Source organism: Oncorhynchus masou, chromosome 12, assembly GCF_036934945.1.
Source record: "Oncorhynchus masou masou isolate Uvic2021 chromosome 12, UVic_Omas_1.1, whole genome shotgun sequence".
In the NCBI taxonomy this organism is placed as follows: domain Eukaryota; kingdom Metazoa; phylum Chordata; class Actinopteri; order Salmoniformes; family Salmonidae; genus Oncorhynchus; species Oncorhynchus masou.
Window position 1 is genome coordinate 23,976,972 of NC_088223.1, and position 22,916 is coordinate 23,999,887.

The 22,916-nt window shown below is 42.2% G+C and overlaps 4 protein-coding genes across 7 annotated transcripts; 1 reads left to right on the forward strand and 3 right to left on the reverse strand.

The window, feature by feature from the left end:
- Positions 1-1,043: 1,043 nt before the first annotated feature.
- Positions 1,044-5,663, reverse strand: LOC135549722 (protein eva-1 homolog B-like). Of its 2 annotated transcripts, none has more exons than XM_064979970.1 (4): positions 5,581-5,663; positions 4,942-5,407; positions 2,194-2,389; positions 1,044-1,695 (listed from the first exon to the last, which is right to left on the reverse strand). In XM_064979970.1, the coding sequence occupies exons 3-4, from the start codon at positions 2,333-2,335 to the stop codon at positions 1,271-1,273; spliced, it is 567 nt and encodes a 188-aa protein (XP_064836042.1). In that variant the 5' UTR covers positions 2,336-2,389; positions 4,942-5,407; positions 5,581-5,663; the 3' UTR covers positions 1,044-1,270. The 2 variants fall into 2 exon arrangements, with proteins under 2 accessions (XP_064836042.1, XP_064836043.1); XM_064979971.1 differs by lacking the exons at positions 4,942-5,407; positions 5,581-5,663 and adding exons at positions 4,353-4,427; positions 4,546-4,569.
- Positions 5,664-7,801: 2,138 nt separating this feature from the next.
- On the reverse strand, positions 7,802-9,645 carry lsm10 (LSM10, U7 small nuclear RNA associated). 3 transcript variants are annotated; one of them, XM_064979976.1, is made up of 3 exons: positions 9,530-9,639; positions 8,913-9,116; positions 7,804-8,657 (listed from the first exon to the last, which is right to left on the reverse strand). In XM_064979976.1, exons 2-3 carry the CDS (start codon positions 9,078-9,080, stop codon positions 8,457-8,459), a joined length of 369 nt encoding a protein of 122 aa, XP_064836048.1. In that variant the 5' UTR covers positions 9,081-9,116; positions 9,530-9,639; the 3' UTR covers positions 7,804-8,456. The 3 variants fall into 3 exon arrangements, with proteins under 3 accessions (XP_064836049.1, XP_064836048.1, XP_064836047.1); XM_064979975.1 differs by having other exon boundaries at positions 8,913-9,138; XM_064979977.1 differs by having other exon boundaries at positions 7,802-8,657; positions 8,928-9,645.
- A 62-nt stretch (positions 9,646-9,707) lies between these two features.
- Positions 9,708-11,648, forward strand: LOC135549724 (glutathione S-transferase A-like). The gene has a single exon (XM_064979974.1). The coding sequence runs from the start codon at positions 9,788-9,790 to the stop codon at positions 10,475-10,477; it is 690 nt and encodes a 229-aa protein (XP_064836046.1). The 5' UTR covers positions 9,708-9,787; the 3' UTR covers positions 10,478-11,648.
- An 8-nt stretch (positions 11,649-11,656) lies between these two features.
- On the reverse strand, positions 11,657-20,168 carry LOC135549723 (protein OSCP1-like). Its single transcript, XM_064979973.1, has 10 exons — positions 19,856-20,168; positions 18,548-18,702; positions 15,274-15,441; positions 14,509-14,589; positions 14,262-14,365; positions 13,693-13,821; positions 13,525-13,579; positions 12,884-13,026; positions 12,679-12,739; positions 11,657-12,301 (listed from the first exon to the last, which is right to left on the reverse strand). The coding sequence occupies exons 1-10, from the start codon at positions 19,965-19,967 to the stop codon at positions 12,164-12,166; spliced, it is 1,146 nt and encodes a 381-aa protein (XP_064836045.1). The 5' UTR covers positions 19,968-20,168; the 3' UTR covers positions 11,657-12,163.
- Positions 20,169-22,916: the final 2,748 nt, after the last annotated feature.

Genomic DNA, 22,916 nt, shown 5'->3' on the forward strand with positions numbered 1-22,916 from the left:
CAATTTGATAAGGACTGCAGCAATTTAGCTGTGGAATTTGGTAATGAGCACATACTCGATATGCGACTGCAGACTAGTTGTGCGCGGGTCAGCTGTTTGTTCACCTGCAATTGCTAATAACCCATCCATCACTAGTGCAGACTGAAGTTACATAACCTCAAAAGCAAACACGGGTCACTCACTCAAGCAAAAATCAAGGAATAAATGCCAGCCCAAATGGCACCCTATCCCATAGTGCACCACTTAACCCGAGCCCAAGGCCCTGGTCAAAAGTAGTGCACTATACAGGGAATAGGGTGCAATTTGAGACACACCATTTTTTTTTATGGCTGTTGTAACAATCCCCAATTGAAGTAGTAACCTTTTCATTCAGCATAGAACAGTTTGGGTTTGGAGGGAAAATCTCACCCAGGGAAGCCAAAAACAGAGGATCCCCTGGGGCATAGCTGGGATGCACTGGATTTTGCACAAGGGAAGTAGTGCCTTGGTAAGATGTACAGCACAGGTATGTCCAAAATGACACCCTATTCCCTATATAGTGCATTACTTTTGACCAGAGGCCATGGTCAAAAGTGGTGCACTTGGTAGGAAATAGGGTGCCATTTGGGGCAACAAAAACCGGTATTTTGCCTGGGGACAAATGACCTTTTCATAAGTCCTGAACAACCTCTTCAGGAGAGAGAGAGAGGCTGCAGGGAGTGTGGAAAGGGAAATCGAGTGTGCATCCCAAATTGAATCATTTAGGAGTTTGGTCAAAAGTAGTACACCATGTAAGCGTGCCATTTATGGATCCACAGTGTTGCTGCTGCTGTAACAGAGACTGCTGGGACTGTGGAAAGGAAAACAGGAAGTTACTGGTCAGAGATGGTGGCTAACGAGGGGTTAAAGGATGGGAGATTCTGTGGGAAGACTTGTAGCCCGGCTAAGATTAACATGGAGCAGCCTAACAACCATGCAAGTCAATAAGCAAATGTTAACATACATAAGACAGTGATATTGGTGGTTTCTTTAAGCTGTCTGCATTGTAAATCAATGTCCAGTGGTCATGAAATTCTACTTTTTATTACCAAAAAAAAAATGTATATGGACACTCATTGAAGTATAAACATGAAAGCGTACATTGTATTGTGCAACACATTTACCATAGTCATACATTAATGAAAAATGTTGAAAATACACATTGAATGAAAAGATGAAGGTGAATCTGTGCCTGCCCAGTAAAGTCCACTACAGTCTCTGTCTGGTAGGTCATTGAGTCACTTTAGGTCCTTTAGAGGTAGTGTACCCGTCCGATGGTCCCTGTCCCAGTGGCCATTATATCAGGCTGCCCGTTTCTCCAGATTTCTCTGATGATGTGCTCCCTCTCCTCCAGTTGCCTAGCCCTCTCCAGCTCATCTGCCGACGCAAACACGTTCACGCTCCTCAAAGTACCATTTGATTGGCTGCTGAGGTTGCTCATAGGCACCGTAGTTAATTTAGGGATCTCAACCTCCTCCCCTTCATCCACTTTCTCCTGTTCCTCATCTTCTTCACTAGACTTCAGTTGTCTCCTCTCTAGGGAGTGGGGAGTGTTCTTGTTCTTGGTGCGATCACGACGTGTGCTACAGGCGATGCCAGTGACCAGGAGGCACAGGGCCAGGAGCAGGCCAAAACACACACCCATCATGAAGTACAATGCCAAGCTCTCTGGGTTGGCTAGATGGGTTTAGGAAAAACAGTTTAGATCACTCACTTACATAGCCTTGTGAAAACAGATTGTGTGAGCTTGCAAGATCAGGTTGGTTTTGATGCTATCAGCTACATTGCCAGGGGTTCAGTCAATTCTTCATTTCTTTGAACTAAATTAAACAGCATGTTAATTGACTTTAACAATGCCTTGTTTGGTATCAGTTCTTGGCAAATCTCTTCACAAAGGGCCCCTGACTGGTCTTACTGTATAAGCCACTTTCCTTTGGCTGTAATATGAGTGCAGGAAATGAGGAACTTTACACAATATTTGAGAGGTCAAGCATGCAGACACTTTCCCGGTACAGGGGTGTCAAGCCAAAGCTAACAGAACACACAAGTCCCTGGAAAGGATTGTGGTTCTACTCAGAGGTTACAGATCTTTCGGAAAGCTTTCTTAAAGCATCAGAATTAATAAAGGGTTGCTTTATCCTAGAATTATAAGAAGAACAAACACAGATGTCTCACCTTTGATGTGAGCATAGCTCGCCATGCTGTTACTTAGCAGCTCCATGTCTTTTCTAATTGGTTCCATTTTGACCTCTGTTTGGTTGACACCATCCACCAACAATATTATGAGTTCTTCTGTTTTGACGACTTCTCTGGTCATCACATCTCTAGGTCTCTATGGTGTCAGATCCGGGCCTGTCTCCAAAACAAGGACCTGTAGTTCAAAAATAATTAACATACCGTCAGAACTGCCTCCACAAACAGGAAACAATCAACATTTCCTCTTCTACCATGACGCCAGTGTCATTTCCAATGAGAGGAACGGACTGTCATTTTTGACCGCCAGCACTCAGTGTCTAACTGTCTGAGCTCATTCTCTGGTCCTTAGGAGTCTCATAAGGCTTAGAAGAGAGTGTAACAGAATGCCTCCACCTATTTCCCACCCAACCATCCTCACTACAATTCAATGAGGTGTCAGAGGTCACTGGGATGTACACATTGTGTTCCTGGTAGTACTTCCCTAGTGCCCCACAGAGGACACCATAAACACAGAGTCAGTCAGTGTGCTTGCTTCACCACTAATTACTTCGTATTTCTGGTATTTCCGTAGCAGTGGCCCAGCTATTCTTTTCCTGTGTGCTCAAAGTGGGGGGTTCACTTTTCCCACAGAAACACGTGTTTCACATGCATGCTAACAGTCTGTCTGTGTGGAGTCTCACCTCGAGGAGGAGCCAAAGTGAAAGGGAAGGAGAGATCTAAAAGACAAATAACACTATACAGTGTTACAGAGGTTGAGAGTGAATCTGGGGATTGGGGGAGGGAATAGGACAACAAAGTGTTGATGAAATCCAATGACTGCTGACTGATTGCTCCCTCCCTCATTGCCTGCATGCAATTCAACAACAGCTGAGGCACTGGCAGAATGTTGCTCTTTCGCTGCGTCTTTCCTATTTAAAATCAGTTTAAAATCATGCCAGCTATCATCAGGCCCATCAGGACCCTGTGTTTTCCCACCCTGATCTTTATCCCGCCGACTCTTGGCAGCAGACCCTGACCCTGTTCACTCTCAAAGTACATTTTGCCAATTAAATGGTGGCAGCAATTGGCAGCATTGCTGCTTTGTTGGCCCACAGACTCATGGGAGATGATGGGACTTGCCGCCTTTCCCCATCAGGGGTTCTCTGCTTATAGTTCTCTTGGCTAGATAATTGATTTGACTTTTGGAAGGAAATAGCTCACCAACTTCATCCTCAGTTTTTTTTTCAGGCTTTAATGACAAGTGCTGTGAGTAATTTTGTTTGCAGTTCATTTAAAGACAAACAATATTTTCATTTAATTAGGCCTTGCTTGACCTCGATTTTAATTTCCCAAATCCTACAAATTACCAGGATGGTGTTTCATCACCATGAGTCAGGCAGATTGAAAAGGATCAAGGTTAGGAAGGCTCTTTTTTTAAAAGAGGCACAAAAGCTCTCTTCATTTGAAAAATGCAACAGACCCATTTCTATACTTTTTTGTGTGTTTATAGTCTACTTCTTGGCATCTCGAAATATAATCCCTTTCAAGCGCATTCTCCTCCCTGTGCATTCTCCTTCCCCTCCCTCCCTCTCTTTGAATAGCCATGTATACCAATGCACTCCAAGCAGTTTTATCACAAACAACCATAAAACTTTATCACAACAAACAAGAAATGTTACCGTCATAAAAGTTTCTCTCAGTCTCAAAATATCTGCATGCTACATACCGGCGGTAACTGGTGATGGCTCTTTAAGTTACACAGTTCTGGTCAACAAATTCTAAGACCGACAGCATTAACACCTACCAGACAAGTTCAATAACTCCTGAAATTAACTGTGGACGTGTGTGTTTACATACCTCATTAAACCCTCTGCCTTCAACCCTACACATTTCCTGCTTGCATAAATCAATCAGATTCAAACAATGGCATTTTAAACCTTTGAATACCTAAGGGAAATTCTACGGTAACACAGACTCAGATTTTTCACTTTAAAAAGTATGCCAAACAAAAACCAATGACTGCAAAGTTAAACAAACATACAACTATGTACAAGGACAACTTTTAACAATTTCCACAGAATTTTACAAAAACACATTTACTTGAAGAACAGTGCAGATGCAAAGTTTGGTAACAGAATGACGGCATCAAAAGCACAAACCTTCATTCTGTTAAAATCTCAATATCACTCTGTTGCCGTAGATTTTCCCGTAAGTATTATTCTTGTCACTGGTGCCTTAAAACAGATATCATCCAAAAACACAGTAACTTTAATGGATAAGGTTGTTGTCATAATACAAAAAACATAGAGACAACAAAACTGCCAAAAGCACATATGGTCTTTAACAACATACATGTGTGGCAGGCTGGGAGACAGATTGCTCTGATCATGTTTAAGTGAGGATGTAGAGGCGTTTTGGGTCTCTGCTTCTGTTGCTGCTACAGTGCCTATAAAGAGTTTTCTAGATGTGGCATTATGAAGTACAGACATGAATAAGAGTTAATAACACTCTCTACTAATACACCTCTATGTCATGTTGTTACTTCCAGAGTACAGGATCACTTTTTTAGGTAAACTCAGTGTTTTCCTAAATTGTTAGGAAATCAATCTCTTCCATAGAAAACATAACATGTAAAAAGGCAAGTGAATACATCCTTATCAGTTGTGAGGACATCAACAGTCGGTCCTACATACAGAAATAGTGACGACACCATTCAACAACACAAGTGAACTGAAACCACTCACTCACCTTAATCTTGATAAAGTCAGTTGAATTTGTGGCTTCACAGTCAATCCACAGATCCAACAATGATTATAAGTCTAGACTGAGCAGCTGTCCATCTCTGTGGAAAGCAAATACTGCCACAGGCTGTGAAAAAAGTGGAGGAGAACACAGAGGATCTCAGAGGCATAGAGGAGTAGGAGCAGTTAGTCCCATCGGGCTGTTATACTGCTGGTTAAGATGAGGAAAGATCCAAGGCTCAGGGGTGCTTGACCTGGCCTCTCTATAAAGCTGAAGATAGTCCGTTAGAGAACAGCCTTCACACATGCTGCCTCTCTCTTCAACATCAGCTGTGCTCCACCACCACTGCCTCTCTCCTCAACATCAGCTATGCTCCACCACCACTGCCTCTCTCCTCAACATCAGCTGTGCTCCACCACCACTGCCTCTACTCAGAGAGAGGGAGGACTGGCCAAACCTGGGCCAAGAGAGGCTGTCAAAAGGGAGGTGTTGAGAGAGAAACGAAAAGAGAGAGAGGAGAGCAAGAGATGAGCTTGATTAGCATTTTCCAAAAAACACAGAGAGAAATTAGCTTGATTAGCATTCACCAAAAATCCCCAAACAACATTAGTTGCATTCCACAGATCTTCATACATACATACTTACACTCAGTCTGAGGTATACTTGTGTTGTAGTCAGTGTCCTGTTAACTTGGTCTCTGTGTGTGTGGGCTATCTCCAGCTCTAGGCCATGCCACAGTGAGGAAGCTCTGTTCAGCGTTAACCCAGGAAGGAGGGACTGACTGGGCATTAATTAAACTTTTTGTGTTGTGATCTCAGGGGTTACATTCCAAATGGCACCCTATTCCCTATATAGGGAACTACTTTTGACATAAGCCCTATGGGTCCTGGTCAAAAGTAGTGCACTGTGTAGGGTATAGGATGCCATTTAAGACAGGCACATGGTTTTAGGGATTAATATGTCCCAAGCAAGGTTTTAAATAAACTGTTTCACACCTCCATAAAAGTCATACAAGTTTTGTATGTGGTTCTTTGTGTTTGTTGTGTAAACCATAGTGGTTTGTCCACATATTTCAAGATTGATGAGGCAAACAACCATTGTTTCTTATTATTCCAAGGGGCTTTCACAACCAAAATGTTTATTTTGAATTCCTCTGTAAAGAACTGTTCTGAGCTAAACAGTGTTGATGTGGCAGTCAGTCCAGTGGCTTTCAAAAGCAGTTATGTGGTTGTTGTCACTGAGAGGTTTCTCAAGGTTGGTCTTAGAGAAAACATTTGTTTTTTTAAAAGAAGGTTCAAAACCAAAATCATACCACAGCTCAGACCACAGGTCCCCGGCTAACAATAATGGAACGGCATAGGGAAATTCCTGAGATCCAGTGGTGTAACTACATTCTTTATCTAGTGGTTAGAACATTGGGCAGGTAACCGAAAGGTTGCTGGATCGAATCCCCGGGCTGACCAAGGTAAAAATATGTTGTTCTGTCAGAGCAAGGCAGTTAACCCACTGTTACCTGGGCGCTGAAGGTGCGTGGATGTCGATTATGGCAGCCCCCCACCTCTCTGATTCAGAGGGGTTGGGTTAAATGCGGAAGACACATTTCAGTTATATTCAGTTGAACTGACTAGGTATCCCCTTTCCCTATGTACTACATTCTGTAGGACATATTGACCCCAGGTGAATTCAACTCCTCCCCTTTGTAGTACACTCTATACATGTAACTGACTGGTAATGGTGAAACTCTATCTGAACTCAAGCGTTAATCTTCTTCTCCAGCCAACAAGTGTTATGTCAGACCTGTCCTCTTCCTGACATTGCTAAGAAATAACATACCCATTTAGAAATTCCTCTAAATCCCAAACACCATCGGAACATTTAGGATTGCCATTTCCAAGGGAAACACTTCTTTCTCCTCTTAGTTTCTCTGCTCAATGCCATTGGCCCCAAGAAGTTCCATCCTGTTTCCGTGACTGCCAGTCCACCAATCACATTCAAGAGTGAACCAAAAGGCTTTTATGAGTGGGTTCTGTTTGGGAGAGCTAAAGTTTGGAAACAGCCCTGCTTTTTTCCCCTCATCCAGACTGGTATTGATCATAAGTAATCTTTTCCCTGGCTGGCCTGTGGGTAGGGAGGGAGACAGAGAGCTGGTTCCTCAGACAGATGGGCATTGTGGTCTATCCTAGCCGAGGCTTCTGGCCATGTTTGCATCCCAAATGACACCCTATTCCCTTTATAGTGCACTACTTTTCACCAGAGCTCATAGGGATATTGCACTTCAGTGCAATACATAGGGAATAGGGTGCCATTTGGGTCACAGACATGTTCATGTCCAGTAGAGAAAACACTGCACCCACACAAACACACCCTCACTGTAGTGTACTGTATGTATTGGTTCCTGTTCAAATGCTATACAATTAAAACATTTCCTTGCTTCCTTGAATTCATAAGTACAGATCTAACACAGTTGGACAGGTGAAAGCAAATACTCCAATACATAGCTTACAGGATCAACCGTCTGTGATCACTTCAAGGAAGGGACGAAAGGTATATGTAATGAAATAATGGTATACATAGGCGTAACCTACATGGTGTGCTTTTACATCTGAAATGCTTGCTGTTTGGGATTTTAGGCTGGGTTTCTGTACAGCACTGTGACATCTGCTGGTTTAAAAAGGGCTTTATAAATACATCTGATTGATTGATTCACAATAAACCAAATTGCATTGTGCCTATATCAAAACCAGTTTTCCCCAAGACAAAATGACAATCTAACCAACAAATTATAGCAATCACACATCTTGTCATCTTACCAAACAGCACTTAAGACTACATGGCTTGGAATTACTCAATTAGTTTTGTTTTCTGAAAATGCAATGATTTATTTAAAAAAGTAATGTTTATTCAAAGTATTTCAACAAGAGATGTAGCAAAATGAGAATCAAAAACACTTAAGCATCCAAAAGAATAGTCTTTATTTACCAAAGAAAAGTCTTTACAATGCCAACTATTGACATTCTTAAACTTTAGTTGTTTTCTTTCCTTGGATTAGAGGAGAACCTGTCACCCTCTGTGAGTTATAATGTTAAAGCATTATGAACATAAAGACTCAAGGATGACAGATGTAACTTCTGAGAATCAATTCAAATTCATATTCTTCTGTTCTGGAGTCACAATTTCATGAATGAAACAAGGAGAAATTGCACAATTTGAAATGAGCGGTGATGGAAGGCTCCTTGGGGCAACACCACCTCCACCCGTCTAACCTCGTCCCCTGGTTCAATTGCTAGCCAACCACATAGACAGAGAGAAAGCCAACTGGTGGATGAGAATACCACTCTTCAAGTTCAATTATTTTATCAATTCAGTATAGCCTGGTCCCAGATCTGTTTGTGCTCTTGCCAACTCCATTGCTCATTGTCAAGCCACACGTTTGGGAGGACCATGAGTGACAAGGAGCTGAAACTCAGGTCAGAAAAGGTCAGCCCCTTGGGGCCAACACAATGTCCTCCACCCTTCCAAGTTCACTTCTTTTTCTTTTGATACTCCTTCCTGCCGCCTTTATCGCCGGCAAAGTTGCGAACGCGTCTGATCCTGGTCAGCTGGGTCTGTATGGTCTCCATGATGTCCACGTGGTCGGGAATGTGGACGTAGCGCACGTTCCTGGCTGTGATAAACAGATCGGCCAGCTGACTGAGCCGTCCGCGGCGGTCCCGGTACAGCACCTGTGGTCGACCACATTGGAAGGATTAGGATATACTTTATTGTCACCAAAGGGGAAAATCGTCTTGGATAATTAAAGAATGTGCTGCTGCATCCACATAGAATAAATAAATACATAAAATCTAATTGGAACATTGAGTGAACATTGGAAAAACGTGTATTTAACACTTGTGTCATCCTCTGGAGTTATTTGTACTTTAACATTATTGTTTCTAAATGTAAAAATCTGTTTTACCCAAAATAAACCCAAAAATCACCTCCTCCAGACGCACGTTCATGAAGGCGTCCACGTTGACCACACGCCCCCTCGCCGTGCTTTCATCCCTCAGGTCCACGGTGGTCACCTCCCCCTGAAGCCCCTGGAGAAGGATCACTAGGCTGTTCTCTGCTATGGTGCGCTCCCTGATCGAATGGGACACCTCCATTGGTCCTGCTTAGGTTCAGGATACAGCCAGGGAAGACTATGGAGAGGGAGGAAAGGGTCTGTGTATAAAATGTAAAGACTTGTTATTGATTCGTTTCCAAAACGTTTCTTGCAAAAACGGCATTATGGGTAGACCTATCATATATTATTATTATAATTCACGCGTTGGATCTGCATTCCCATCTGACGCATGGACCAGAGCTACTATTTTGGAAAAACGCGACATCGTGCGCACAAATAAATAAGTTCTCACGGTACAGCACAATATCTTTACTTTGGTGGGTTACTAAAGTATATATAAGTCAAGTCACTAAACATAGAGAAAGAATCTCCTAAAGGATCAATGGAAGGCGACAGAGCTAGATAATTCGTTGTAGTAGCGCGATGGACTAGATTTACAACAGAAGCTGGATAACACTGACTTTACAAAAAGCTAAGAAGCGAGCGTACATTTTGGTTGATTCGTTTATATTCAGGAGAAACCAAGGTTAATTGTATTTAGAGAAGAACTTCGTAGCTAATCATGTCATGAGCAAACTTGAGGATGATAGTGAACCGCCGGAGCAGTTTGATGACGTTTTACAACTGTGTCGTCTACGTCACCACCAACTGCCACGCAGGGCCCATGTATTTGGAAACTTGCCAACGTCTTGAACAACACTACCAAGTCGACTACTCCTCGCCTTTTTCTCCGCGGTGTCTACAATCATGGCCAATAACATGACACTTCTCTGGTGCACCTTCTCGGTTCCGTGCTGGCGGGTTATGATCGCTCTGGAGGAGAAAATGTTGCAGGGATACAACCAGACGCTGTTGGACTTCGATAAAGAAGAGCACAAATCTACAATAGTCATGGACCTCAATCCCCGGGCACAGCTCCCTACATTCAAACACGGGGATTGCATAGTGAACGAGTCCTATGGAGCATGCATGTATTTGGAAAACCAGTTCAGGTCCCAGGGGACCCAGATGATCCCTGAGGGTCTAGCCGAACAGGCCCTGATGTACCAACGCATGTTTGAAGGCCAAACCTTCTACGAGAAACTTAGTGATGTGGTCTACTATGAGTATTATGTCCCTCAGGGAGAGAGACATGACTCTGCTATCAAGAGGAACAAAGATAACCTTGCAATTGAAATTAAACTGTGGGAGGGATACTTTCAGAAGTTGGAGGCAGGCTCTTACCTGGCAGGAAAAGCCTTCTCGTTGGCTGATGTCCTTGTCTTCCCCACCATTGCCTACTCCTTCCGCTCTGGGCTGTCAGCAGAGCGTTACCCCAAACTGAGAGCATACTACTCTATGATGAAGGACAGACCAAGTGTCAAAACTACCTGGCCCCCACACTGGCGAGAAGACCAGGAAAAGCCTCAGTGGGGTGACTTTCTCAAAGAGTTCTGAGACTCACTCCTACTAAAGGAACACATTATTTAAAGTATTATAGGCACTTAAAATCTACGTACACTATATATACACAAGTATGTGGACACCTTCAAGTTAGTGGATTCGGCTGACAGGTGTATAAAATCGAGCACACATCCATGCAATCTCCATTGACAAACATTGACAGGAGAATGGCCTTACTGAAGAGCTCAGTGACTTTCAGTGTGGTGGCGTCATAGGATGCCACCTTTCCAGCAAGTCAGTTCGTCAAGTTTCTTCCCTGCTAGAGCTGCCCTGGTCAACTATAAGTGGTTATTGTGAGGTGAAACGTCTAGGAGCAACAACGGCTCAGTCGGGAAGTGGTAGGCCACACAAGCTCATAGAACAGGATCGCATTGAAGCGCGTAAAAATCATTAGTCCTCGGTTGCAACACTCACTACCGAGTTCCAAACTGCCTCTGGAAGCAATGTCAGCATAAGGACAGTTCGTTGAGAGCTTCATGAAATAGGTTGCCATGGCTGAGCAGCCGCACACAAGCCTCAGATAACTATGCACAATGCCAACCGTCGACTGGAGTGGTGTAAAGCTCGCCGCCATTGGAAGCAGTGAAAACTCGTTCTCTGGTGTGATGAATCACGCTTCACCATCTCGCAGAGTCCTGACCTCAAACCCATTGAACAACTTTGGGATGAATTGGAACACCAACTGCAAGCCAAGCCTAATCGCCCACATCAGTGCCCGACCTTACTCCTGTGGCTGAATGGAAGCAACATCCCCGCAACAATGTTCCAACATCTAGTGGAAAGCCTTCCCAGAAGAGTGGAGGCTGTTATAGCAGCAAAGGGCGGGGACCTACTCCTTATGAATGCCCATAATTTTGGAATGAGATGTTCGTCAAGCAGGTGTCCATATACTTTTAGTTATGTAGTGTAGCTTCCCTTGGTTGCACACCTCATGAAACAGAAAAGTTGCTTTTTTTGTGGATTTACACATTTGTTTTTGTAACAAACAAAGGCTGTTTTGTACTGTAACACCATCTATGTTTGTAAGAACATGACTTAACAAGAAAACATGTTTTTAGAAGTACATGGCTCTGCTGGCATGTTGTTACTACTCCCCCTGCTGGCGATCTGAGGATCCTTCAGAAAATAACATGATCTGTGCAAATCTACAAAAATACAAATGTGGAAAAAGATGCTTGAGTGTTGTTTTATTGAAGACAACTGCTTCTTATATTCAATGACTGGTAGATTATTTACCAAAATATGAAGTGCCACCGAATACAAAAATAAAACTCATACATACTATATATAAATATTCTCTATATACACAAGATTTTCTTCATAGAATCATCAACATTACAAATATACAACATAACAGCTATTCATATCTACAATACTTTCCATTCATTTTTACAGTCTTATACTTCACTTTTTGCCCTCGTTTTAAGATGTAATCTACAAACCAAAATAGCACCACCAGAGGGATGAAAAGATAGACTAAAGTAATACGTGATTCAACTTTTGTCCAACAAACGGGCCTAAGAGGTAATGTTGAGTTTGTGTATGTAAGCATTGATTGACCAGCTCCAGTATAGTGGATAACCACAGTAACATTAAGCACCCAAACTACAATAGGCATCTTGCCCAAACTAGAATATTGATTGTACAGCTCTACCCACCAAAACCTCATCATAATCAACATTATAGTTCAATAAGTTCATCCATCATGGCCAGCAGGTCATCCCCCTTGTTGCTTGGTCCCTCTGGCGATTCAGTCTGTTCAGGCTCCCCGGTAAACTCTCCCGCGATCCGAGCCAGTTCTGTGTTGACTTGCACGTCCTGAGAGGGGAAAAAAAAAACTTCATTTGATGCATAATTAGTACAATAATGAACTACAATTGTTGCTTGATACAGATATGCTGTTGAGCTTAAAGGGGTTTTAGTGGAGATTGTAAAAGAGAGCTGAGCAGGAATACACACCAATGACATGGTGATCTTTGGTTTGTCAGTCTGATGCTAGGTTGCCTGCCGAGAGTACTTAGCACCTCTGAACAGAGTGCCAGCCGTAATTTGCAAACCGATCTATATGTAGAAACGCTTGAAAATGTCATCAGTCAGACGGTCCCTAAAACACACTGCGGCGAACAAACGCCAGATGAACGGCAGGTCGCATTCGGTGTGTGTAATTGCTATGAAATCACTCAATACCATCATACCTGTGTTGCTTGAATATTAATCACTTGGAATGACTGATCCCCATTCCCTCCTGATGCTCCACTGTAGAAGACAAAGATCATTCCTTCACACATACCAATTACTTGCTCTGATCAAACCAAATTATAGATGATCAATATGCTGCAATGTGCATCACAATCACTGTTAAACAAAGAACTAAGGCACTAGTAGTGAAAGAGAACTCACGCCTCCTCTTCCTCTTGGTCTGTGGCAAAGAGGTTGACCCGGAACCCTGTTTCAGTGTTTCGGTTCTGAACCTTCATTCCACCCAGCAGTCGAGCCAGCAGGTTCAGCTCCTCTTTGGCCAGGGGGTTGGGTTCAGAGTTCGCCTGTGGAACAATAAGTATATATAGTGGGTATGCATCCCAAATGGCACTATATAGGGAATAGGGTGCCATTTCGGTTGCAGATTGGGTTACTTGGGTTTACTGCCCCCCATGTGGATCAGCTGGTAGAGCATGGCACTTGGCGTTTGCAACGCTAAGGTTGTGGGTTCAATTTCCATGTTGGACCATTATGAAAAAGTAGAAAAAATTAATGCAAGTTGCTCTGGATAACAGTGTCTGCTAAAAGACTCAAATGTACAGTAAGTGCTAGTGCCTCAAGAGGGCAGTCTTTACTGTGCTTGTAAGCATGCACACCTGGGGTTTATGGATCAAGTCTCTCAGAGTAGGAGTGCTAGGATCAGGTCCTACCTGTCCATGTAGTCTTATTCAATGTAAAACTGATCCTAAATCAGCACCCCTACGTTGAGATGCATGATACATACTGCCTGATGACAAAAATGAGGGTACTTTAAGTGGAATGAAGTGTGTTCAGAGTTCTACCTTTTGAGAGTAGTTCTTGGATGTGTGAGTTTCTTCTGGTTGAGTCACACTGTACCTGTTAGAATTCAACAGATACATATCGATTTAAAACAAACAGCTAATATAGATTTCCGACTCTGATGTTTAATGGTCGAGCCTCCATGCCAGGTGCAGTAGGTAGTTACTTACATATTTGTTCCAATTCGGGTGACTCTATCTCCAAACCGCTCAAAGGAGCCCACTCGGATGGAGCTGGTGTAACTGCCTCCAGTGGGGAACTCCCATCTCTTCAACTCCTTCCCATTGCTACTAAACATCCTGTGATAACAGGAAGTCAGAGATGAAATCCTGAATTCAGATTGGTTACATTGATGTCTTCAGGTTGAAACGCATCTAAAAGGGAACTAGTAAAAAAAGGAACAGACTAGCAAAATACTACCACTAACTGTAGCATGCAATGCATGACCGTCAATACAATTCCTCTTGGCCTTTCCAATGAATATCTATATGACCTCTCAGTCACTACTCATGGAGACCAGGTAGTTGATCCGCTAACTAACGGTTCAAATATGTTTAACACCTCCGTCGCGTTACTGCCAAGTTAACCTAACGTAGCAGGTATAGAAAGATGCCTGAGCGGAGTTCCCACTTCAGTTTGTTCAGGGGAAATGGAAGTTAGGTTGAAAATATTATATCCCTGAAAACCAGATCTTAGCGTTTTCTGGCAACTCCACATTGGCTACTGCCAAGTAGATTACCTGATTAACCCTGGGACTTCTGTCCCATGGGGCACTGGGCCTGTGGTCGAGAGAGCAAAGCGTCCATTGGGATTCTGCACTTTATCCTTGAGGAAAAGTGATACCTGTCAGAGACAACATTCATATTTGTTTTTGTTTTTGTCAACAGCAGTATCGGTCAAAATACTTTTTTTTTGTATGGATTACATTTTTTTTTATACATAAACATTTAGTTTTCAACAGCCGATAAAGATAAAAAGGGACTTACCCTGACATGCATGTCTTGAAGAAATATGAGAAGCGTTTGTCGGAGGAGTTGAAATTCCCCATCAGACAAGGGTGTATATACCTTTAACAAACAGGAAGAGTAGAAAAGGGTACATCATACTAAGCTTGGCATTACAAGCAGGATGTGGGCGAGACAGCAAATTAAGGCCATATTTTTGTAGTTTAGGTAAAGCATGCATGTAATCTGTCACAATGAATCAGGTTGCGTCCCAAATAGCACCCAATTCCTTACAAAATTGCACTACTTTTGACCAGAGTCCTATAAACCCATTTCCCAATCATGTCATGAAAAGTTATGTGTGCAATTCCGAATCAGAAGCCGTTTTGTTTACATAGAAGTAAATAAGATCACATCTGACTCCAGATGCAGCTCATGTAAATTAGGAAACACTATTGTCTACATCATCACAGGTGTCAGAAGATTGATTTACCTAGCAAGCTTGAGAGGCAAGGTAAAATATCACAAACAGAGCTAGATAGAATAAGCCAGAGGAATAATATACTTGTTGAGTATAGCTATAGCCATCAATCTTGTGTTGTCATTGTCAACACTTACTCAGTGCTAAGTTTGTCAAGGTCCTGACATCAGTGTATAGCTCTCTGCTACAGGGCTTTTTGTTGCAAGCATGTACACAGATCACTCGAACATGATACTTTTTTGTAAAAAAAAAAAAAAATGCCATATGGGCCCTCATCAAAAGTAGTGCACTATATAGGGAATAGAGCGCCAGTGACAGGTCCGTACCTCAATGATCTTTCGGTGTGTCTCGTCCACTTGGTTGAGAACACTGGGGGTGTCTCTCACAAACTCCCGGATGGCGTCTATGTGATTGTATGAAATAATCAGCAGGTCTCTGGGACGTGGACACAGCAGGAGTTGGTATTTGAAAGCCATCACCATCAATTCATAAAGCTATACAGAAAACAAAATAAAACACAAATTACAGTATGTTGAATGCCATATAAGATGGCATGACCAGTATTTTCTAATCTACTCATATTTGAAAGGGACCTGTTGACGGGCCTAGTGGTCGAGAGTAAAAGGGTTAGGTCGCAGTGTTTCACATTTAAGCTGTGTTTGAATACTCATACTAACCTCACTATTAGTGACGTGAATTGAGTATATAAACCCAGCAAAAAAAGAAACATTCCTTTTTCAGGACCCTCTTTCAAAGATCATTTAAAAAAATCCAATTAACTTCACAGATCTTCATTGAAAAGGGTTTAAACACTGTTTCCCATGATTGTTCAATGAACCATAAACAATTAATGAACATGCACCTGTGGAACAGTCGTCAAGACACTACAGCTTACAGACGGTAGGTAATTAAGGTCACAGTTCTGAAAACTTAGGACACTAATGAGGCCTTTCTACTGACTCTGAAAAACACCAAAAGAAAGATGCCCAGGGTCCCTGCTCATCTGCGTGAACGTGCCTTAAGCATGCTGCAAGGAGGCATGAGGACTGTAGATGTGACCAGGGCAATAAATTGCAATGTCCGTACTGTGAGACGACTAAGACAGCGCTACAGGGAGACAGGACGGACAGCTGATCATCCTCGCAGTGGCAGACCACGTGTAACAACACCTGCACAGGATCGGTACATCCGAACATCACACCTGCGGGACAGGTACGGGATGGCAACAACAACTGCCTGAGTTACACCAGGAACACACAATCCCTCCATCAGTGCTCAGACTGTCTGCAATAGGCTGAGAGAGGCTGGACTGAGGGCTTAAGGCAGGTCCTCACCAGACATCACCGGCAACAACATTGCCTATGGGCACAAACCCACCGTCGCTGGGCCAAACAGGACTGGCAAAAGTGCTCTTCACTGACGAGTCGCGGTTTTGTCTCACCAGGGGTGACGGTTTGGGGCGGTGTGTCACAGCATCATCGGACTGAGCTTGTTGTCATTGCAGGCAATCTCAATGCTGTGCGTTACAGGGAAGACACCCTCCTCCCTCATGTGGTACCCTTCCTGCAGGCTCATCCTGACATGACCCTCTAGCATGACAATGCCACCAGCCATACTGCTCGTTCTGTGTGATTTCCTGCAAAACAGGAATGTCAGTGTTCTGCCATGGCCAGCGAAGAGCCCGGATCACAATCCCAATGAGCACATCTGGGACCTGTTGGATCGGCGGGTGAGGGCTAGGGCCATTCCCTCCAGATATGTCAGAGAACTTGCAGGTGCCTTCATCAGGGACACATTATTCCATGTCTGTGGAACTTGTTCAGTTTATGTCTCAGTTGTTGAATCTTGTTATATTCATACAAATATTTACACATCAAGTTTGCTGAAAATAAACGCAGTTGACAGTGAGAGGACGTTTCTTTTTTTGCTGAGTTTAGTATGCTAATTGGTCATAGTATGGATATAGTTAGTATGCCAAAAGTTCCTGGATGTCGTACTAAATTCGCCAAAATTCGAAGTATACATGTAGTGGACACTATTGCCGTGCTTTTATGGCCCATAATGCAATTCTTCTAAAAATGGGCATGGCGTCACGTTTTCAGATTTGAAGAAAATGGCAGAAAATATGCAGCCGAAGTCCTACAAAAGCGGATACAAATTCATTGCTTTAAAACAACTATGAAAAATGTTAAATATTAAGCAATGTAAAAAAGTCATGACTTTTCAAATAAGTTACATTACACGTTGTGTTGGCTGACAATTTGTTAGCTACGCTATCCTTACGAACCACATAGCATTACAGCAGTAGGTACCGATATGTTAGCTAACGTTAGCTACCTAACGTTAGTTGGCTACAAATACGTCCAACTTGCCAGGCAGTTTTATTAGCTATCTGCTATCTAACTAACTACCCAACATTTATTGACTTGATTATTCACATCATTCTACTCCGATTTCAGAGCACTCTCACCCAGAATAACGGATGAATTTACGAACACTCAACACCCGTTGAATATGGCCGGTGTCAGTAAACGTCGGCAAAAAAATTGTTGCCAGCAGCATAGTTAGTCATCAACACTCTAGACAACATGAAAACAGCCTAACCAGCTCTGCTAGGGCAAGTCAAATAGTCAGAGTGAGGTGTTCTCAGTCTCATTTGTGTCTGGAAGTAGCAAGCCAATGTTAGCCAGTTAGCTTGGGTGCTTGACTTTCGTTGAACGCTCAGATCAACCCTCGGCCAGAGCTTCCATAGTGCGCTCTGTGAATGTTCCGAATTTATGAACAGAGTCTGTTCTAGATTTGCTATAGATTTATGAATGCCCAGAGTACACTCTGGCCCTCCGGATTGAATTTACGAACACAACCGAAATCATAATATGTTTAGCTAGTCATTTGTTATGTCAGCAAGAGGTTTCATAGCAACAGTATCAACTTCCAGTAGACAGGCGAAGCTCTAGTACGCTCAACTGAAATGATACCATTCGTTTACAGTATACTAAAATAAACTAATATCGTATGTAGTATATACTCATTAAGTATAGTACAGTATGTTATTATGGGTATTCGAACACAGCTTTAGTTTTCCCCTAGCACTACACAGCTGATTTAAAAGGGGCAGATTGAAAGTGGCAGTGCAGTCAAAAATGTATTTCCCCCCCCTTTTTTTTAAATTCTTCACCCTATGAGGTTGATGTAACACTCTGAAATTGTGAAAATGATGATAATGCCTTTTAGTGCAAGACCTTTTTGAAAAGAATTTCAGTCTGCTCAGGTGGGATGGAGTTTTTGGCCCATAGCATGACATCACAATCTGATCTGATTATTCTGACCAATGACCAGTCATCTTTTATTTGCATATGTATCCTCCTACTTTGAAGGGGTAAGCAGGGTAGAGTTGATTCAATCCACCAATCAGGGCTGTGTATGTAAATTCACTGGCCAAAAAATATATTTTGAGTTATTTTCATGAAATAAAGTGATTTATTAGACATACAGTGATGATTTACAGTAAACAGACTACACGGAGGCTTTAAATTAGCAAGTAATTTCTAAACTTGGATTATTTGAATTAGGACTTCTAGTCTACTGTATGTTGCCTACCCTATCCATGCTGGCGGGGTTGAGCCTCATGATGGAGGCATGGGCGAGTCGTGTTAGCACTGTTCTCAGAGCCCTATTACTGTAGAGGTCCTGAGGCTTCAGCAGTTCCTCCATAAAGGCCTTACTGAACATGGTGGCTATGATGTCATTCATAACTATAGACATGATAGGACAGACAGAAACAGTTCATTTATTAAGGACTTGAACAAAACAAAAATGTAAAAAAAGTCCATTTGGTTATGAATGCATTTTAGGTGATATAAAATAAAGGTGATAAAATGGAGGTACAGAAAGGAATCCAAAAATGTTGCAAATGTGACAGCAATAATTAATTTGATAAATTCAGCACATGCCCAATATATAAGATTGTTGAACATCATAGAATTGCAGTGCTGTCTTGTATAACAAGCTTTCTGAACCAGTACCATTTTTCACTAATGTACACTGACTAATAGTGCAGTTGTACAGAATACAGGCTATAGCTAGGATACATGGGGGGAGGGATGTGACTGGCTAGGAAAATACCTCTTTTTCTGTCGTCATCTGACCATACACCTGCAATAAAGTGATGTTTTGGGAAATAAATATGTTAAGGAGGGCAAAAATATAATATGTTGGGGGGAGGGTTAAATTCAAACTGCTACTACACCAAAGATACTTGCAATTATCTCATACATTTAAAGATTTGCAAAGTAACAGAGTGGCATGGTAACAGAGTGATGCTGAGACTTTTTTTAAAACTTGAACTGTGCAGATGCAAAGTTTGGTAACAAAATGACAGAACAAAAAGTCATTCTGTTACCAAACTTTACATCTGCACTGTTCTTCAAGTGTTTTTTTGTTAAATATTCTGTTGAAATTCTTAACAGTAGTCATTGTGCATGGTGCTTTATTGTTTGTTTAACTTTGCAATCATTGGTTTTTGTTTGACATACATTTTAAAGCAAAAAATCTGAGTCTCAGCATCACTCCGTTACCATAGAATTGCCCAGATCCTGGAGTGCTGCAGGATTTAGTTTCAACTAGGCACCACACCTGACCAACTGAGCTAATTGATCAGTTCAATGACTGTCGGAATTCAACACCTGGTCTTCCAGGTTGGTTAAATCAAAACATGAAGTGGCACTCCAGGACCAGGGCTGTCTACCCCTGGCCCAGATGAATAGGTTTCCCCTATTCATGTGTGACTGAGGTTAGTCATCTAACTAGTTAGGCTAATTAGAAAGGGTTAGGATTAATTGGGAGCCTACTGTGTGCGCAGCTAACATGCCTTCAGTAGCTAGCTATGATAATCTAGTTTCAGACTACCTTTCTGTGTATTATCATCGGCGGTATTCTGAATTTGAAGACGTTGGTCCAGAATATAGAGCATTTCTCCGCCGAGGTTAATAAAAACCAGAGGAAGTGTTCTCATAGACATCTTGTAGAACCAGAGGATTAGCTAGCAAGCTAGTTAGCTCACTTGCTGTATTGGTGGACCGTGCTGTACTGAGACTGTGGATAACTACCTTTACCTGCTAACCTTGTCGTAAATGCATAATGTCAAAAGGTTCAAATAGACCGTTTAAATTAGCCTAGTCCAGGTAACAGTTAGTCGATGGATTCTTCAACCTCTGCTCCGCTCTTCAATCACAAAGTGGACAAGTGCAACAGTTGCGCAGGACAGATGGCTAGTTGATTCGCTCAAAGTCGCGTGGCACAGCGGAACACAACCAATCAGACAAATTGAACCACATCATAGACCAACCTCTATCCAGTAGTGATGGGCATTCCGGCTCTTTTCAGTGAGCCGGCTCGTTCGGCTCAGCTCACCAAAAAGAGCCGACTGTTTTGGCTTCCAAACGGCTCTTTCAAAAAAATATGTTATATTTTTTTCCAAGTCAAACAGTTTGCGATAGTTTGACTATGGTGTTAAAACAATTCGAATTAAATTATTAAATGAAATCATACTCTACCTTAACCACAATGTATTTAAAAATGCATTGGTTTGTTATGAAAAGTAATGCTATTAAACATTTGCATTTAAAATATAATTTTTTATGTATTGTAATAAAACAAGCAGGGAGCAGATCTCGAACCCTCGATCTTCTAGCCTGAAGTCCAGCGCCCAATCGACTGTCCCATAACAGCATACTCAGTGGCAGAGTCGATATCCACGGTTATAAACCCAGGGTCGTTACAGTATATAAATGAAGTGCATATAAATCTAACCATTCAAAACGAATATAATCTGAACAGCATAATAGAATATTGCACCATATCAAAGGGAAATGAATAACAATTTTCAAAACTGCAGCATCCCACAAATTGAAATAAATGTAAAAAAGAAAGATGCTATTACACATATGATTTAAAGTACAACTTTTTTAATGTATATAAACAAAGTGTATATAAATGTAACAATTCAAAATGAATACAATCTGAACAACATAATAATACAATATTGCACCATATCAAAGAAAGATAAATAACAATGTGCAAAACTGCAGCATCACACTTAAAATAGTAAACTGGTCCCTCTTTTCTCTCTCTTCTTTATTGCCATGTTATAACCAGCAGCACACAGCGATGCCGACCATATTTTGCTTTTATGTGAGATTTGCATCCAGAATTGCAAGATGCCTCACTTTCGAGGGGCTGATACAGTTTCTTCTTTCAATAATTATTTGTCCTGTTTTCGAGAAGACCATCTCAGAGGGAACGAATTTGGCCACTATGCAGAGTCTCCCTGTCATGACTTTAGTAAGCCGTGGGTAGACAGAGGCCTTGTTCTTCCACCAGCTCAGAGGATCTGGGGCTCCTCCAAATAGGATCGGGCCTCCGTTATGGCATCTGCTGAGAGATTCCTTCGTACTGCATCCCCAGTTGCTCTCTTGTCAAACAGCATCCAAACAGCAGACGTTTGTGGAACTACTGCTGGTGCTTCTGCTCCATCTGCCCCCTCTTCTTCCTGTTGCCCTGGTGCCTGAGTCAGCTGACTGCTGGGGCTGTCCCTCCCTGCTGCTAAGGTTATTCTTTGAAGAGCCTCATCAATCGCTCTGGCATCACTGAAGGCTAACTTCTTAAACCTGGGGTCAAGTGCAGCGGTTTCTGATAGCACGTGATTATATTCCATTCTTTGGAACTTTCTGTCAATTGATGAACATAGGGTGTCAACTCTGTCCTGTGGTTACATTTGCTTCTCTCTGGCGGCTGGCTGTGATTCGCTGCAGACCCTTACACAGGAGTATCATTTTTGAGGCTGTCACATAGCTGAAAAGAGAGAATAGTAACTTATTAGTTCAGGTTCATTTTTTCTCTACTGATACTACATTCTCATCTACTGCTCATATACATATATAATACTAGATTAAATAATGATGTAGTAATAACTGCTTACTGTACCTCTCTCCACTGATCTCCACAGTGACCTGCTCAAAGGGTTCCAGGACTCGCACACCTCTTCCATCACCTCCCATTCCTCTTGGGTCAGAGCATCAACAGGTGCATTGACAATGGCCAGGGTAGAGATGATGGCATCCTTTGACTCAAGAAACCGGTTCAACATATAAAATGTTGAATTCCACATTGTAGTGCAGTCTTGTTTAGGCCTCAGCTCAGGCATCCCCATCTGCCGTTGTGTAGACTTTAGTTTTTGAACACCTACTGTGCTCCTGTGGAAGTATTCCACAGCTGCTTTCATTTTGTCCACGGTGGGCTTCATCCCCTTCAGAGCATCTCTTACAATCAGGTTGATTGTGTGGTGAGGCACATGGGCTACTAACAGCTTGCTACACAACATACACTTAGTATTACTTTCTTAGCTACAGTATGCATATCTCCCTGGCATATCACATAATTTATGCAGCAGCATGCAAGACATTTTTGGACTCACCTTGTTGTGCTATACCTACTTGAACAGGAAGGTGGCGGAGGCTCCTCCTTCGTGGGCAAATTTTGTTATCAAACTTTGTCATCAAAGTCTGGCATTCTCTGGATTTATGGTGCTTTCAAGGCAATAGGGAAGTCAAAAAAAAAAAAAAGGTAGAATCATGATGACGTCAGTGATCTTCAGGCCGTAGCTCTGGAGATAGGCCTAAGTACCCGATTTATAATTCTGAGTTGGATGAAAGTTCAAAACGTATTTTCCCAGTCATGGCTCGTTTTCCCCCCGAGTTCCTAGTTGTCTTGAACTCACAGGTAGCCACTGATTCCTTCCAAACCACTCATTGTTGAATTTGCAATTTCCTACTTGTTGTGTAATGTTTATGTCCAATGGCCGATGAGCACCGATACGTTTTATCAATAATTTCACTTCCTTATTTTTCTTCAAATGACAAGGATTAAAAAGGATTTGCCAGTAGATTGTCGACTGGATTCATGATGATGA